This window comes from Sinocyclocheilus rhinocerous, unplaced genomic scaffold (assembly GCF_001515625.1).
Source record: "Sinocyclocheilus rhinocerous isolate Xijiao unplaced genomic scaffold, SAMN03320098_v1.1 scaffold1065, whole genome shotgun sequence".
Classification (NCBI taxonomy): Eukaryota; Metazoa; Chordata; class Actinopteri; order Cypriniformes; family Cyprinidae; genus Sinocyclocheilus; species Sinocyclocheilus rhinocerous.
In genome coordinates, this window is record NW_015628720.1 from 1,510,083 (window position 1) to 1,529,294 (window position 19,212).

The 19,212-nt window shown below is 39.4% G+C and overlaps 1 protein-coding gene across 1 annotated transcript in view; it reads right to left on the minus strand.

Moving 5' to 3' along the window:
* The window catches only part of LOC107738363 (myotubularin-related protein 13-like), a 123,699-nt gene that overhangs the window by 14,938 nt on the left and 89,549 nt on the right, over window positions 1-19,212 (minus strand). The window contains exons 17-27 of the mRNA XM_016550112.1: window positions 15,125-15,295; window positions 14,018-14,289; window positions 10,618-10,790; window positions 10,097-10,170; window positions 7,620-7,815; window positions 5,016-5,034; window positions 4,626-4,753; window positions 4,344-4,545; window positions 3,773-3,969; window positions 1,991-2,128; window positions 771-854 (exon numbers count right to left, since the gene is read on the minus strand). Of these exons, the coding sequence (XP_016405598.1) occupies window positions 771-854; window positions 1,991-2,128; window positions 3,773-3,969; window positions 4,344-4,545; window positions 4,626-4,753; window positions 5,016-5,034; window positions 7,620-7,815; window positions 10,097-10,170; window positions 10,618-10,790; window positions 14,018-14,289; window positions 15,125-15,295 (1,654 nt within the window). The remainder of the gene's footprint in view (window positions 1-770; window positions 855-1,990; window positions 2,129-3,772; window positions 3,970-4,343; window positions 4,546-4,625; window positions 4,754-5,015; window positions 5,035-7,619; window positions 7,816-10,096; window positions 10,171-10,617; window positions 10,791-14,017; window positions 14,290-15,124; window positions 15,296-19,212) is intronic.

Genomic DNA, 19,212 nt, shown 5'->3' on the forward strand with positions numbered 1-19,212 from the left:
AGGAAACAGTCCTCATCCTCCGCAAAATGTGCTGCACACATCTGAATATTTGGGTTGAACTGTTCTGGAACAGTGTTGTAAATACAACTTAACCACTGATTTCTAGTCCTGTCCTCTTTTGGAAGGCAAAAGTAGTTTTTTCAAACAAAGTAGTTTCGCTATCACAACGAAACACAGCATCTCACACGGCGGGCTAGAGTGAGCGGCGGCCGGCGGGCTTGAGAATGGCGCGGCCGTTGGATTCAACGAAGGAGCGTCCGGCGGGCTTGCGGCAACCACATGTGACGACCCCGGGCGGGACTCCGCTTTGTCCACGGTGAAAGCCGATCCGGTGATCCACAGCGCAAAGTTGTAGTATTTCCTCAGCAACCAGTCAAAGATAGTGTGCAGATATTGACCTCTCTAGGGAGGTGAATACTTCTGCACCACTTTAAGTTAAAAATATCATTCACAATGGGTGTTCTAAATGCATCTACATGGCTAGCTTTTTGGATTTCATGAAACACTGTGTACTTTGGAGAATTGTGGTGACAAATATCGGCAAGTTCAGCAGAACCATCACCGCAAAAAATGAAAGAGCGGGCCAAAGTCGAAGCAGCATGAGCGTGTATATGTGTGTGGGAAGAGTTGTGGTCTGTGACAGAACACAGATAATGAGATATCAAGACAGAAGACAGTTGACTAACGATATCAGATGAAAGATGGGGAATTGGTTTGATGCTAAATATCTCCCTGGAGTCGACGGAAATGAAGAATAGAGGCCCACTCACCTCCTCTGGCGAAACTATTGGTGAAGGAAATGTCTAAATGGACAGGGACCATCTTTGGTATTCTTGATGCTCTTCTTTCGCTTGCTAAAGAGATAAAAACAAACACGATGCATCACATACAAACAAGACATCGTAGCCCTTTCTGAACCCTAGTGAGCTGCCAACTACCGATACAGATAACATCCTAACCAAGCGGCAACCTTCCGGTCTCTCTCGTGAAACCAACACGGAAGTGACTAAAACGGCAATTCATCGACTGGCCGCCCTAACATAATGGAACCAAACACTGATATGAAATGCACTTTGTGGGTCTGTTAAGTCACTTACTTATCAGTCCTCACCTGATTCACAGACTTAAATCGCATAATACATAAATCAACAGTCCAATGTATTCTGCAATGGCCTCATCCAAAGATAGATATGAAGGCAGTATATATTTGCTGACTTGTTGTTTGGAAAAGTCTTTGCGTTTTGAGCATGGCGATGACACCTAAATGCTCTCTAGATAGGCAGCTCATTAGGTTTTGAAACCAAACACATTAGACATTAATGCTTGTAGTTAGTAAACATCTCTGAAATCCATTTCTGCAGGCCATAACAAACATGGATTATTATGGATCAATCTAGCTTATGGATGCTGGTGTGGCTCGCATGCTGTGAAAGATCCGTTTCAGGGTCTAATTACACAGTAAATGTTTTAAGGACACAACACTGCTTAAGTCAGATTCCGGTCTGGTGTCTTGTTGCAACCCATCTCGGGTATCAAGACTGAAGGTCTGTTTTGAATTGAGAGAACTTAAAGCTGCCATGGAGCACTATCATCAGAACTAAGATGAGCCATTTGCTGGTGAGAGGAGGCTGCTTTTTACCCAGCAGGTGGGGATAAATGGAACATTATGGTGGCGACACTGCGTAGCTGACGGGGCAGGATCTGTGTGGTCTGAGCCATCTGCAATATGGCTGTGGAGAGCAGTGAGTGCAAGGAGAGTGATGGATGGGAGGTGACCTCGTCATATCCTGCTCTCCTTACATAACCACACAATTGTGCTCCAGTTCCTTTGGAAACCAGTCCAAAACATAAATAACATTTTGTGCAACCAAGAGGAAACCAGGAGGAGATAAGAGCCTTGAAGAACACAAAAAGGGTCAAAAACAAGTCTAAACAAGAAAGCGAAGAATCAGACGATGAGTGAAGGATGCACCTGATATCTTTGCAATACCTGGGGACAAGCCGATGAGGGAGCGGTTGGTGAGGGTGTTGTTGCCGTTGGGTTTGAAGTAGATGGGGATGGAGCTGAGGATGGCCTGCAGGTATTTCTCCTGTTCCAGACTGCTGGAGGTCTCTGAGGAAGTCGGAGCTGGTAACAGCAAGAGAGCATCATTAGAACAATCGTTTCTCTCTTGAAAATCTCACATAGCCAGACCTTTGAGTAAATTAGTCAACTAGGGGGCCAAAGAAAATGTCCAAGCGTATCACAGTAGGTATTAAAATTAACTATATTTTAAAATAATTAAAACACATACACAGATGCACACACAAAATCAAGATGTAAACAGAAATAGTTTCCCCCTTCAATAACTTATTTGTATTGGAAAACATACAAAACAAATAGAATCACAAAACAAATCATGTAGTTGGAATGGAGATTCCTGCCTGCACAAGAACCTGGACCACAGCTAAGACCATGTGATGCACACACTCCCATGAGTTATTTTATGTGATAGTTATATGTATTCTAAATAAACTACAAACAAAAAATATATAAATTTCTTTTTTCCTCACATTCTTTCTTGTAGCAATTCCCTCTCAGTCACACACCTGACAGCTCATTATGCAGCTCATTATGCAGGCCTTTGTCTTCTCAGGTATGAATCACAGCATTATGCATGATCATTCACGCCTACTCGCATATACCTTTTCTACACAAAAAGTGTCTTAGAAAATTTAAATCAATATATTGTTTTCTGTGAATGAGTGAGTAAGATGATTTTCACATAAGTTTGAAGCAAAAACTCTAGACTTCAAGATCAGTTCTCAAAAGTCTTGTGATCAAATGTTCTGTATGTGTTTTATGGCCTTATTTCAGTGACTTTAAAATTGTAGTTTTTCACTAAGCACGCATAAACGTTGTTTTCTCAAAAACACAATCACGTACATACATGCTGCTCACATATTATTGTAGCCCAGTTTGTGCTGATTACGGTGTTATTAAACTTTAGACATTCAAATGTTTGTAAGCAACTGAAAAAAGCACAAATGTCAGGGCATGTCAAAACTTTTCCAGGCCCCAAAACACCCTCGGACCCCAGAGGGTTAAACAAATACATCAATACTCCTAGTTTCTGGTAATAAAAAAAGTGTTTTCAAAACAAGCAGATGTTTCATAATTACAGCAGAAATCCTAGAGGAAATATCTTATGGCACCAATATTTAGAATATTATGTTGAACAATCAGGGGCATCATGTCAAAAATGTTGAGAACAGGACTAAATGGCCAAAGGTCTGGTCCACATTGCAGCTTATTCTGGCCAAAAACCACCTACGACAGGAAGACACTGACTCAGACATTACAAAATGACCCACCACAGTTTGTTTTCTTTACATTTCGTTTAGGAGCGAGTTTTTCTGAAAATAATAGACAGCCATGAAAAATATTTAACTAATGCTGTGGTACCTACCTTTGTCAAATCAAGAGATTATTTCATCTTCAAAAGTGCTTGTTGTATCAAACTGGTACTTTATAAACAAAAACCTTGTGTTCTTATATTCCCGAAAGTTGCATGAAGTCATCCAATCAAGATTAGAGCATGCCAGATTAAGGAATCACTGCCCAGTGTTTGCAACATGCATTTGATAGTCAGTGAATAGCAAGCTGACTCAGGCTGAGACAAATCTTTTATCAGAATTATAATCTTAGAGCAAATATTTACAGCCCTGTCTGATTGTAAACCATCCCCAAGGTTGCTTGATGTAATATGCATATTTAACTGTACAAACGTACCTGCTGAAGAAGGGTTCTGAGACTTGAAAAGTCCAACCACACTCTTGCTGTGAAAACCACCCGAACGAAGTAAAACCGCTTTGGTGCGAGGGTGTTTCCAACACACGACTGGCAGACGGTTGTGCCGGTAGCAGCGGGACACCTTATGGAGGCTGCTGTCCTGAACGGTTTGAGGCACCACCAGGAGACCCGGGTAACTGTAAACCGAATATTATCACCATTTAGAAAAACACTCATGATTCAGCAGTTGTAGCGGAGGGATTCCTTTGAAAAAGGATTTCAATTTCTTTCATTGTTTTTTATAGGGACTCTGTTCTAAAACCTAGTGAGCTACCCACCTATATACATTGAGAGCACTTAAAAGTTGAAATGAAATGGAAGTATCAACAGAGCCTTTCTTCCATATTGAGATGTACATCCGAGCAAAACAGTTGGCTGTTGCTTGAATTTTCAGATGTGAGCATTGCACACAAAAGTGGAGTGAAGAGCACTATGCAGTTTGCAGAGTTGTAGGCAGCAATGCTGCTCACTAGGCTTTTGAACAAAGTCAAGGTGTTGGGTTGCAACTTGCCTGCGACACAACGAGTAGAGCCTGTTGACTGCCGTAACACGGAACTGCTCTCCGCTTTTAGACCGTGTGGAACTAGCGCTAATGGTACCCAAGCCCAGCCTCTGATAGTCACGGAAACAGGCTCGCTCCACTAACTGCTCCATAGTGGACTTCTCTGAGGCCTTCAGTGTGCTGCTGGTGGGGGGCTCACCATCATCTGAGACTGAAACATCAACATCCCACAGCTGAAGGGCCATGACTGCTGACATAGAATATTTTTCTGACATTGTGAAATATACTTACTGGAGATGTCATCATCCTCATGCCACGTCATGCGACTGCCCTTTTCGTTTTTCTTCATAGTGGACTGGCGGCCCATTGTGATCATGCCTGCCCTTTTAGCCCCTTTCACAATGGTCTTCGATAGTGTTCTACAAGAAACAGATTTTCATTTAATTGAACAATACATCCAAAATTCTGTCATTATTTGCTCACCCTCATTTTGTTCCAAAGCTTTATGACTTATTTTCTTCCATGGAACACAAAAGGACAATTTAACAACATCTTGGCCACTCTTTTAAATATAATGAAAGTGAATAAGCACTGGGGTCAAGCTCCAAAAATCACAGAAAAATATAATTAAAGTAGTCCATATGACGTGTGTGCTATATTCCGAGTCTGCTGAAGCCATACAACAGCTTTGTGTGAAGAACTGATGGAAAATTAAAGAGATTGTTCACCCAAAAATGAAAATTATCCCATGATTTACTCTACCTCAAGCCATCCTAAGTGTACATGACTTTCATCGTTCAGACGAATACAATCAGAGTTATATTAAAAAATATCCTGGCTCTTCCAAGCTTTATAATGGAAGTGAATGGTGGTTGAGATTTTGAAGGCCAAAAAGGGGGGGGTTCTTTTTCTGGACTCCTTTTTAATGGTTAAATTACATTTTATTAATCAAAAAGAATGTCGAATTAATTAAAATCATAAACTTAAACAATTTAACATCAATTTATTAAAAGTTTAACAAATATAATAGTAATATATTTCTGCCAATGCCCTCAAGACTAAAGTCTCAAATCCAAAGAGATATTCTTTATAAAAGTTAAGAGTCAGCCACGCCTACCTAAAACGGCTCGTTCTAACACGCCCCCACATACCTACGTCACTATCTGGGAAGAATTATACCGGTTTCACGGTACATGATGGTATTTTTTTTTCATGCATGACCGGGTGTTAACCATATTTTCTACTGATTGAGAGAGGAAATAGTGCAGTATATTGACTTAGAATCATGATGAGTGAATATTGTCAAAAAATACCACACTAAATAGTGACTAAACACGACCCCTTTTAATGTTAACCAGGAGTCACTCTCATTTATAATCAACAGATGCTAAAATCAACATGCATCTACACTAAAGACCGGCTATGCGGTTGTTTGGGCTATATTACTTTTTTGTCTCATGCAGCGCACTGCCTGCGTCTGAGTAACAAACTAAAAAAAACAACAAACAAAAAAGTGCATGTGATATTAACAGATGAACTACGCTCATATTTATAATTCCAAACAGTGGGGGGATCTCTCCTCAACAACCACCAGTGTGCAGCATCAGACGGCAGCCACAGTACAACGGCACAAGTGCGCTCACCACACACCAGCTACAGGTAGAGAGGAGAGAGAGTCATAGAGCCAATCAAGTGGTTGGGGATTATTAGGAGGCTATGATTGACAAAGGCCAGGGGGGCAATTTGGCCAGGACACCCCTACTCTTTACGAGAAGTGCCATGGGATTTTTAATGACCACAGAGAGTCAGGACCTCGGTTTAACGTCTCATCCGAAAGACGGTGCTTTTTTTGACAGTATAGTGTCCCCGTCACTATACTGGGGCATTAGGACCCAGACAGACCACAGGGTGAGCACCCCCTGCTGGCCTCACTAACACTTCTTCCAGCAGCAACCTAGTTTTCCCAGGAGGTCTCCCATCCAGGTACTGACCAGGCTCAACCCTGCTTAGCTTCAGTGGGCAACCAGTGGGCAACCTTGGGCTGCAGGGTGATATGGCTGTGGCTTTTTGATTTTAGCAAACCTTACTTTCAGATAGCAGCGAGTGTTTGAAATAACTTGATCCGATGTGGATTATGATCACCATACAAGGCAGAAATATTTATAAGCGATGCAAAAGACTATGCACGCTAGCCATTAACGTTACCATAGTAAACATGGTAAATACGACCGCTTGAAGAAATCAGACGTCAGCTTCTCATTCTCTATCACAATCGTGTAATTATTTAGTAACATATTTTATCTGTTATAAGTCTTGTCTTGTCTACGCTCCACGTATGTCATAAAAATATAATAATGGTTTCTGTTCGGGAGCTCCCTCTGCTAATCAGGTCGTATTTTTGATGGAGAAAAAAATATAGAAATAATAATTCTTCCTAAATGTGATGTATAGCTACTGTGACTACAAATAAACAGAAACAGACTCAACTGAATAAGTAGGGTATTTGTCCTCTTTCTTTTGTGAAATAGTAGTTCATACCACTTTATTTCTGTGTGACTAATTTTCAATCCTGATAAATTAATTCATTATGATCAATGTATCACTTATTATTGTAAAACACTGATGCTTTTGGATTTAAATCTTTAACAAAACATGCAAACAAACGGCTGTTTTTATCATGTTCGTTTTGTGATCGCAATAGTTCCAGTGACTTATTTCTTAGTTTTCTGATAATTTCTCTTTGTTGGTGAAATGATGGGGTTGTGTGACGTTGTTCCAGAGAGGCGTGTAAAGGGCGGGTTTTAGTGAAGCGCAGCGGAGCTTCTGGCCCGACGGTGGAAACGCATTGTGATTTTGGGCTCGGTGCTACAGGTCCGAGGCTATTGGCCCCGACTGGCCTGTTTAAAGCACTGGCACGACAGTGGAAATGTGGCTAATGAGTCATTCTTTCAAACGATTCCTTAAAACAGCTGATTCAGAATGAAGCAAATAGCATTCTATACGTACGGGTCATTGAATCATTGACCACCTGATTAGTTAAATAACACTGAATCATTTAGTAACAAAACACTGTGGGTTTCTAAATGATGCACAACTGTTCTGTTGAAATCTTTGTTTGGAACTATTTTCAGCAGACAATATTGTTTCTAAAATGTCTAATATTAACTACTTGCTGATTGAACTGTTGTATAAAATCAGTGTCACATTTGCAATCATTCTGATATTCGGGAAAATAGATCACAAAATTCAAGAAAGAATTCCGTAAAGTCACAAAATTGTCTTTACCTAGTGGGTCATGAGGAGTGCCTTTGAAAACGATACGGTAAGTGGTGAGGAAGAGTGCTCCCTCTGCTGGCAGGATGTGTGGCCCTCCCAGAAGCCCGCCGGTGGCCTCTTCTCGACCATCAGGGTCCAAGACCACCCGTAGCCCCTCGGACACCAGCTCCTCTCCGGGTAGCAGGGCAGGCCGCAGGATCTTGGGCTGGGAAAAATCATTGTCATTAGAGTCTGCTGAAGACCAGGAGCAAATGCTTTGGTACGGAGATGATTATGTTCACTATCTTTCTCCTAAACAGAAATATAAGATTACACTGTTATTCAGTTTGGACCAGAAAAAAAGCCAAGTCTTTATGGTCTGCTTTTTGACAGACAACAAACGATTCTCTTTATGATGGAGTAAGCATCATTTATTAGGTTTAGTTCCAGGCACAGTAATCACACTCAAGCCTTGTCTGTTTACCACCAGAGACACAACCCATCAATTTTTACATTGTCCAGAAAGCGTGTTCCGTCCTGGCCCTGTCCTGGAGTCATTATCTAGCTCATTAGTTGGATCCAGAAGGGTGACAAGAACTGAAACCGAGCCGATAAAAAAATAAATAAAAAATTGGGAACTACAGCAAGTATTTATGTGGAAATCTGCGGTATTAGAAGAACAGCCCACCTCACACTGGGGATGCCAGTTGGGTTCTCCATCAGTTACTTCTCTGGATTTGCACACTAATAAACAATCTACCGTGGTTTCTTTTTCTTCCGAAAAACAAACTTGGTCCTGTACAGTGTAGCGTCTGGACCAATCAAACACACAATTTTTCATTTGATTTAACAAATCAGTTATTCATTAGATTAACAAATCGTCACAGTCCCCTCACCCAATAAACTGGATGCCAGGATGTCTGCAACGACACCAGGCCCCCCCTGGTTACAGAAACCAGGACTTTATCCAGGCTAGAATTCCCTCTTCAACCAAAGCAGCTTAGAAGTGTCTCCATTTATCATCAGCTTTGACTACACACGATTTTAGGTTCTTCACTGAAGTCAGGCAGTATTTACTGCAAAGTTTTTATAAACAATACTATATTGGTTCAATTTTGATGCATTTTAATGTTTTAAATAATAGATTTATATCTTATAATACAAAAAACTGTTGCTAAAATGTGTATCTTTAACTACACATCATCTCATGAAGAACTAGTCAGCAAGTTTCACAAACCTTGTACACATCCCCTGTTGTTCATATTTGTTAAGAACTGATTTGGACTGTTTTTGCTTGTAAGCAATACTTGATCTGTGCATATTTCTCTCCTGATTCAGACGAGATGACTGGGAAAAGCAATATTATTTATAGGGGACTCCTATTTTAGCTGGAATCAACAGTTTGAAGTAAAAAAAAAAAAAACCATCATGATGGATTGATTTCACACAAACATGCAGCTTTTCACTTCACAAGACATTAATTGACAGACTGCAGTTACTTGGGGCTCATCCACACGAAGCCAGCTTTCCCCATCCGATCTTTTTTTCTTCGTTCTAAAAAGAAATCCGTAAACACGGCGTCTTCTCAAAAATATCTGCATACACACAAAACCACTGAAACTGACTCAAAACAATGTAGTATACATGCCAGACCAGTATGAGGCGCTGTAATTCTGCCACAGAAATACACTAAAAACGGTGAACAAGACTTGGAGCATGCCATAAACCCTGCGCGCTGTATACACGTGGGGTGATGACATCATCGTTTCACAAAATATACGGATTGGCTGTACACATGAAAAGCAAGGGTGTCGTTTTCAGATTCATTCACTCTGGGACGCGGTTTCAGGCTCCCAAAATGCCAGATCTGTCTGGACGAATCGCCGATATGATACAAAATTTTTCCTTATACAGCTAAATGCGTCTCCATGTGTACTTGGATTACTTTTGGATTATTTTGATGTTTTTATCAGCTGTTTAGACTCTCATTCTGATGGCACCCATTCACTACAGAGAATCTATTGGTGAACAAGTGACGTAATACCAAAGAATATAGAATACCCAAGATGTGTCACTCGTATAGTTTTGAATGGGGAAAAATGCAACAGTCAATATGGCCACTCTATCGAATGAAGCCCCGCCTTCTGAGCAAAAGAGCCAATCCCTAATCGGTAAAGTCAGCACATCACTGTAGAAGTTCTGGTTGCTATAGAAACTAAGCGTTCTGAGACGTGCGCCTAGGACTGCACATGCGCACTGGCTGGTCTAGCCTATAAAGTCAGCAAGTCACTGTAGAAGTTCTGGTTGCTATAGAAACAGTAAGCGTTCTGAGACGTGCGCCTAGGACTGCACATGCGCACTGGCTGGTCTAGCCTGAAAAATAACGCTATTTGAGCAAAATAAACAACGTTTATGATACAGTTGTCAGATTTCATTGGTGATTTCAAATATGAAATTTTTCATACAAGCTTTGAAATAGCTTTCACTAGTGGAGAGCAAGTTCTTACCTTCTGAATGGGAGGCAGTCTTCTGCTTTCTCTATGAACCGTTTCTAAAGTCTCCATCTGCATTGCCACAAGACCTGAAGAAACAGATAAATACCTGATTCAGGAAACTTTGTGGACAGGTTAGGGTCACTGGGTCACAGTACTATCCATTTTCCTACTAAAACCGCTTAATATATTGAATTGTCCTTCAGAGTGAGTCCATCTACTTTGAATTGCATTTTTTAAATAGTGTACAATAATTATTTTCCATGCAGTTCTGACCACAAAGAGTATTTGTGAAGCAATACATTCATTTCTCACAAGAGAGGACTACTGAAATCAACTAGTAAAAATGGTGAGCACTTACAACCTTTGAAAATATACACCTACCCTTATACATATATATATATATATATATATATACAGTGATATATATATATATATATATTACGCAAGTTCATGTCTGTGTACAGCTGTCAAAATGTTTATGTAATAAAAGTATAAACGCTCTGTGTTGAGTGAGTGTGCACACAGTGTTTTACCTGGAATCATACTATGCAGACTCTTGATATGATCCTGTGTCACTCCACTCTCTGTGCACACTTTGTCAATGAAACGAGAGATGAATCTCCCCACAGAGTTGGCAACATCACTGGTCTCAGAGTCTTCAAATCCGCTCTCAGTATCAAAGCTCTCGGCCACACTCCCTGCAATACTGTTTATTGCACAACACTAGTTATATTGCAGACTTAAACACAACACAACACAACCAACAACAGCAATGTTACTCTCAATATTCTTAAAATAACACAGAGCTATTTAAAAAGCTTTGATGTAACTCTGCTACTTTAGTTTACCAACCCATCACAATTCAATGTCTGTTTAGTCTGTTGCACACAATTGGTCTGAAATACCACGGTTAGGAAGCAGAAGGCTCTGATATCTCCTGGTCTTAGTGCACATTGTGCTGGTGGAAAAGTGATGTAATTCCCTAACTCTGTTTACAAATAGAGAGAGCAGTTCCTGACATTTCAGGCAGAAAATAAATCAAGTCTATAGTAAAACTAGGCAATACGGATTTTCCCCAATCAATGCAACTTTTACAGAAGAACTTTTCATTAACAAATCTTGAATGAGATTATTACATTTTATTAAGAAAATCTGAGTTGTGTTCACTCTTGCAGAACCGTACATGGATCTGGGTCAAAACCCCAAATCTCGGTTCTTCCAAAAGCCAAAAGTATACATCCGTTGTCTGTTTTCAGCTCCAGCTCTCGTACAATGAGCGTGACGCAATTTTCATTATCAGCACAGTGATGCTGAACGCGTTCATACGATCACGATCAGTGGAGTATATTTTAAAAGGATTGCGCACATAACTGTGTGTGAGACGGAGTGGACACTGAAAATTAAATATATTAGGGCCTTAAAGCAGGGTTTCCCAAACAGGGGTTTGAGTTGATGAAAAGCTAATTATTAATTATATTGAATGTAAAATTAAAATAAATATATGGGCTGCACATAATCATGATATAGCTGAGTGTGGTTGTCAAATCAAATGCTTCATTTTAGTTAAATAACTGTATAGTCATAATCATATATTAGTTTTTTATTTTACGGTACATTTGTAATCTACAACAGTAATATATTACTGTCTTTATGTTATAATTACAGTTAAAACACTACTTCTACTTCTAATAAATAAATAAATAATATAATTTTTTTAATATGATCAACATCAGAGAACAGTGAAAATGCCTATGTGTTGAAATATTAAATTCAAATATCTTATTTCAAATAAATATTTTATGTCTCAGCAGTTTGGCTGACAAAAAAGTTAGTGAATTCCTGCCTTAAAGGATTTTTTCCTATTTTATTGTCTGGCAGGTGAAAATAATAAGTCCTATCACTTAGTAAAGTAATAGCATACTTCTCAACAAAAGACATAATTTAAAGAGTCATTTACAAAATTCCCTAATCCTAGGTGCAAGTGAAACTAAAATGTTATGCTTGCCATATCAAACACCACTAATTAAAAATTAGTGAGGAGAAAGAAAACATGTGACATCTGAGACTAGCACTTAAAACTCTCAGTGTGCCGTTATTGGCCTTGAACATTTTCTGAGAGGAAGAGAAAAGGACAGGAGGAGGGAAAGATCAACTCTAGAGACATGCATTTGGCCAAACATCACCTGTTTTGACTATGAAGCCTCCCAAAACTCACACATATTATTATTACTACAAAGCTCTACATCCCGATCCCTCCATCTTTTTTTGGTTATGGCTGAATGCTCCCTTCACTTCATTGTTCTGCTGTAGCAAAGCAGCACTCCGGCTACCGGAGTGGCTGAGAAGGATGTGGTGTATAACTGGATAGGACTCTTGAGGAACTACACCAGGCTACTTCTATTTACATTCTTGCTCACTTTCTGAATCAACTGTATAGTTTTCTGCTGAAGACGCTGAGAAACAATCAAGCTGATTTATATTGGAATGTGTGTTTCGTAACCAAGGTGAAAGGACATCCTTCAGGCCCTGCTGTGCGTCTTTTCCATTTTAACTGATCTGATGTATGCCAGACGTACTGGAGCACCACTGACCTGCAAAAGTGGTTAGAGCCATAACCAGTTCTCTTACTTTACAGGACTACAAATGACACATTGAAATTTTGCTTCTCTGTGACATTTTTATTTCAAAGCAATGAAACCGATTTGAATTATTTTCAAATGATTATGTAATGGTATAAAGCAAACTGTGCTTGAAATAAGCTGTTTGCATAAGCATTTTTTATAGTTTTAAGAACCACCTTTGGCAAAATGATCTCCGATTTGAACACTTTGGCTGACTCTTCTGCTCAGATTAGCTCCAAGTTAGTCAAATGAAACTGGTTCAACAGTTTTCAAATAGTGCCACAAAATGTTCTTCTTCACAAACTCCATTATTAAAGCTGTAATTGATTTCAGTGGTTTATCTCCAGATCCTCCAGACACTGAATAAAGCAGCCACATCTAAACACACATAATGATTTATACTGTAGGCTAAGTTTTATAATTGGCAAAAAAAAAAAAAAAGCCTAGGGGTTTTACTTAATATTATGCACTATAATTTTAAATGCACATAGCATGATGCTGCCACCCACATATTTCACTATATTTATTGTGTTTATGAGTTGGGGGCAGCATTAATTTACTCAGATTTCAGATCTCATTTGAGCACAAAATATTCTCCCACATCTCTGCTATAATGAGTTAATATTACGTCTTTTGACAAAGTGTAAATTTCTTTCACACGGTTCCTTTTGAGTTTATTTCGTTCCATCCTCATAATCCTTCACATTATATGGGCTGCTGCATCTTTAATCTGTACTGAATCTCCTTCATACATGATCACTGACCTCTATGTGGGTTCTCCTTGATCGCACAGAGAATTCTGAGTGACGACCTTTATTAATCAATGTGTGGGAGGTTTGTTGTAGTGATTTGGACTTCCTGAATTGGACACCGAAACACACATTTTTCCTTTCTTCCTTTCGCTCTAACTTCAGATTCACAACTTGCACAATGATCCATTAAACTTTGTGGAGAAAATGTGGAAGATATTTTAATCATTTGCAGGTAGAGGTCAATCTTAAGGCAAATGAGTTTGCAGGAAGCATACTTAACTTTTAAATGTATTATTTTATTTGCATGTTCTGAGCTAAAATGGCATATTAAATGTTTTATTTCGAGTGGTTGGAAAACTGCATTCAGTAAAGTGAAACAGCAGAGATAACCAGTAACTCAGACAGTAGCAATGCCAATGTCATGGGTTCGATTCTCAAGGAAAGCAGAAATGTGTGCCTTGAATGAAATGTAAGTTGCTTTGGATAAAAACGTGCTAAATGCATGAATGTATGGTAAGTAACATATATTCTGCAAGGCATTGTAGAAGGAAGTCTCTTGCCTGTTCGTGAGGATGCTGTTGCTGCCGCTCTCCCAGTCGGCTGCAGGTGTGGAGCGCAGCAGCTTGATTTTGCTGGTGTCCAGCGGTACGAGCAGGTAGACCATCAGGCTGGCGTAGTGGATGGCCTGGCTGAACACTGTGCTCTCCTCGTTCTTCACCAGCTCCTGCTGCTTCTCTTTGCTGAGACTGGGCCAAGCACGTAACTGCTCTGCTGCGAGGTCCATAGCGGTTCGTTCTGACTCACTGGATGCTGTGGACAGTGTACTCTGTTCCTGATTAAGAAAGATGGTCAGATGAAGAGATGAGAAACAGGGTTAAATGATATCCCTTTTCTACTGAAATTGTGCCAGGGTCAGTGCTTGCCAAGTTGTGTCGATCTCTATCAAAACCAACCACGTTTTGTCTAACTTGAACAACAACCAAACTCGTTACTACAAAATGTACTCATAAACAAACAAGGCACACCGGTCTTAGTTAACAAACCTTACACCTAGTAAGAGTTCTTGTTTTATTATCCTTTTATCGCTTATAAACATAACTGCAATCATAAATCAATCATAAACATAACTACAATGTTAAGTGGGTCAATTATAAATATGATTGTTCAAAATAAAGTTAAGGGTAAATCTAATTTGAAATGTGTGTGCCAAATTCTTTAAAATGAAAAGTGTTCATGTTGGCTTTTTTTTGGGCAAAAGTTTTCATTTAAGAACACTTGTGGTCATGTGGTGTAACCATCAAATAAAAATACTTAAATACTTAAATCTTAATTGTTTTCACAATTGTTTTTGATGTTCTTAAAACCTATTTTAAGTAAACCTACAAATTATAATTCATAAATATCAGGGTTGCACCATATGACAGTTAAAAAGCTAACCTTGTCTTGTCATGAAAGGTGAAATTATCTGAGATTTTAAGACAAAATTTAAATTTAAAATATATATTTAAAAATACAATTTAAAATAAAATTTAGTTCAGAAATTAAAAACAGAATATGTGTATTCATATCATTGCATTAAATTAATTGCATTTAAATTTTTTTTAAATAAATCATATTTCATAAATTTAGGGATTAGTCAAACAAAAAAGTCGATTTCAAGACTTTACCTTGATCTTGGCGGTGATGAGTTGTTTTTCCTCAGGGGCGGTGAGGTAAAGCGCTCTGATCTGGTTTTGCACCTCAGAGTAGAAGGTGGCCTCCCAGAATTGCTGATTGGTCCAGATGGGATGGTCTTGTATGCAGGTGTAGGCGAACTGGTCCACGCCAGCTGCCAGTTTCTGTAAGCAAGAAGATGGATCAGCGGGCAACACAATGTGAACTCTGGCAGCCTGCTAAGATAAACACAGTGCCTGCTACTGTCTATATAACGGGTCAAATCAGCCGAGCTGGGGTCCTCACAGCTCATGAAACCAACTGGGCTGTACGGCCCGTGTAAAGGAGTCCATTAAAAAAACATGGTGAAAACAGGAAAGTAACACACTGCTGCCAATGGTTTTAGGAGCAATCTATCATTTTTAGTGGTCATAATGTTCTCAACACATACAGTAGGCCTCATACAGAGAGATTGCAAAGCAAGACTTTGAAAACATGACCCTAGTGTTTTTCTGTGCTTTCCGACGCAAACCAGATCACCTGTGGACTGCTTACTGACTCTAAAGGACATCTGCTAAAGCGATGAAGGCTGTATTTATTGTATTTACACATACGGATGTAGAACTTAGTGGATTGCACACCATGCATGACGTTTTTCTCACCTTCCATTGGTCTGTACAGCTCACACCTCCAATTAAATTACCATCTAATGTCTTCTTCTCAAAACCCCTGAATATACGTTATGACAAACTGTCTTTGCTACTTAGTTTCCTTACAGCTAACCAAACCACAATCACAAGTGAAACGGCAGATGGAAAGAGGGAAAGAGAAAAATCAGCAGCAATGGAAAGACGGAGGCAAACATCGTAATAAGCAAGAACAGATTCTGGCTGTGTCCCAATTAGCATACTTTACTAGGCACTAAAAGTATGTGCTTCACTGGTGATAAAAAGTACATACATTTGAGGATGTAGAAAGACAATACGCTAGTGTTGGGACATATTTAATTCCACAAACCTCTGTTGCATACTGTGTGTGTTTGATGCAATTCCTTTTAAATTTTTCCTGCATTAAAAACTGCTGGGGCTGATTTGGTCTCACTGCTATTTGCTATTAATAAACAATGTCGTAAGAGAACCATCAAACTCCTCTACTATATCACAACAAGTTGTAGGTAATGATATATGAACAAGAATGCATGGATGCATTTGAAATAGTACACCATCTAAACTTACAGAATTTACATTACATGAAGTGAGGTGTACTAAATGCAAACTTGTTGCATCCCTGTCCAGCATTATCTGTCATTCAGGCCACCTCAAATCTCAAACGTTCGTTGAAAAAAAAAAAGAGACTTCTTGATGCTTCTTCACTGCAAATCACTGCTATTCTGAACCCTTGAGATAAAGATGGTTCAGGAAGATGGTAGCTGCTTTGTTTATTGTGGTCGTGTATCAGCTCCAACCAGTGCATACTATTTACAATAGACAGCATGCAAACTGGGACACAACCTCTGAAAGCGAATGGCTTCAAGATCACATCAGCAGAGGCACTTGGAAAGCCCCTTTTGCTGTTTCAATAAATCCAAACCCAATCATGTATAATCCCTGTATATCTGACGGCTGTTTCATTTTAACATATATGAATTTTCCCACTCTCTATCACTGGGAAAGTACCAACAAAGACATTAATGTCAAGGTTTGTTTGGACAGTTGATCTTTCCCTATGTAGTCTGGAATGTCTAATATGTATTTCAACACCAGGAGACCCTATAATACCGACTTGTCCACGTCAAGCTGTGCTGATAAATCCAGCTAATCCATAATTCTAGCAGATATAGCTAAAGATGGCCAGGTTGAAGCTTTGAGAACTTGCAGATATTCTACCCTTGAGATAAAGATGGTTCAGGAAGATGGTAGCTGCTTTGTTTATTGTGGTCGTGTATCAGCTCCAACCAGTGCATACTATTTACAATAGACAGCATGCAAACTGGGACACGAAGCGAATGGCTTCAAGATCACATCAGCAGAGGCACTTGGATAGCCCCTTTTGCTGTTTCAATAAATCCAAACCCAATCATGTATAATCCCTGTATATCTGAAGGCTGTTTCACTTTGACATATATGAATTTTCCCACTCTCTATCACTGGGAAAGTACCAGCAAAGACATTAATGTCAAGGTTTATTTGGACAGTTGATCTTTCCCTATGTAGTCTGGAATGTCTAATATGTATTTCAACACCAGGAGACCCTATAATACCGGCTCATCTAGCTCATCCATTATTCTAGCAGATATAGCTAAAGATGGCCAGGTTGAAGCTTTGAGAACTTGCAGATATTCTGAGGCTGTCTAGACCCCATTTCCTCAAGGCTGACATACAGATGGAGCTGAGTGAAAAAGTGGCAAGAAATGCAGCAGGAGAATCAGTGCAGTTGTTATTGTAGGATGCGGACCAGGAACGCACAGCCAGAGTAGTATTATTTGTCTTCAACATGGTTGTGACTGGCAGCAGATGGGGGTGGATGTGTGCAGATTTGCCGGTTCTCCAACAGCAGATGTGAGGGGGTCAGTTTGACCTCTTCCAACTGTACAGCCTTGACAACAGAGCACATGTCAAGATGTTGCATTCCAGGGGGGAATCTATTTGATCAGACTTCATGAAAGTGTTTAATGGCGGGCAGGAGATGTGGAGTTAAAACTGATGCCCTTGAATGAGTAGAAGACATTTTGATTGTCTTTCTTCTAAATAATAGAGGTCTCAACTTGTTGGTTGTCAGTAGGCGTTTTTGCTCATGTCACACCAAATCACCAACCTTCTTCTAAAAAGAGACTTTTTGATTCTTTTTCACTGCATATTGCTTCCATTCTGAACCCTTGAGATAAAGATGGTTTAAGAACATGGTGGCTGGTTTGTTTTTGGTCCAAGATGGCCTATCAGCTCCAGCCACCTTGACCTAGAAGGTCAACCAGGTTGACCTTGGCCGCTTCTGGCAGTGTTTTATTTAGTTGAATTTCCCAATAGGGATAAAAAGCAAATGCTTAATTTGTGTCAGAAAAAAAAAAAGATCTCACTGTGATCCATGAACAGCACCGGGTAATGATTTACCAACATTATGGAACAAATCCCTGCTTACTTAATCCTAAGAGACATTCCATTTGCAAGTCTATGTGAGCTAAAAGACATCTAGGATTAAACAGCGCATTTACAATTATGATTTATGTCAAACAAGAAGAGCAACAAAGAACATCAGGGCAAAATGTTAAATGGTTGAACAAACAGAGCTGTCTGGCCCATCGGTATGCAGGACATGCTGTAATCATGTCCCACAATGCAAAGTAAACAGGAGAAGGTCAAGCTATGGTCAGCGAGAGCCATGGCAGGGTTATGCTAGCTCGTGAATTGACAAGAAATTAATGTAACGCCTCGACGACAACAAACACCCCAAAACCATTTCTGCTGAACTGTGGCTGAAACCCTTGCCTGCTGCAGACAGTGCCAGAGACATTCGTGGTACATTCAAACCACAATTGTATGCACAAATGACATTCATTTATTATTTTAAGATACCCGATACTTTACATAACAAATACAGACATGACATTATTTACTGACAAACACAATGGAAAATCTCTCCCTTTCCCATAATACAGTCACGTGGATCTATGCAGCATGTGACAGTCAGTGCAAGTGGTACGATGGTCAAAACTGGACCATTCCTATTATCATATTAATATGGCATATTAAGGCCTATATTTAAATGTATGTATTTCAATTGCATATCAAATTTTCATTCATTTGGATAACAAGGTTTAGTGTAGAGACACTACAGGCAAAAACACTTTTTTCATGCATCTGTCGGTTTTGAGATTTTGGGCTTTTTGGCTTTACATAAAGTATTTTTAGCTAGTGGAAAGAAAACATTCAAAATACACTGTTAAGTGTTTCTTTTATAGGACTTTTTAGATTTGTGTCTGTACATTTCAATTACAATACATACCTTTAAAGGCCGTTTTCTCAAAATGGGATTTTTCTCCCACACTAAGCTAAAAATCTTGACTTCAGCAGCACTTACACACACCAAACTTTACAAACTTTGCCGG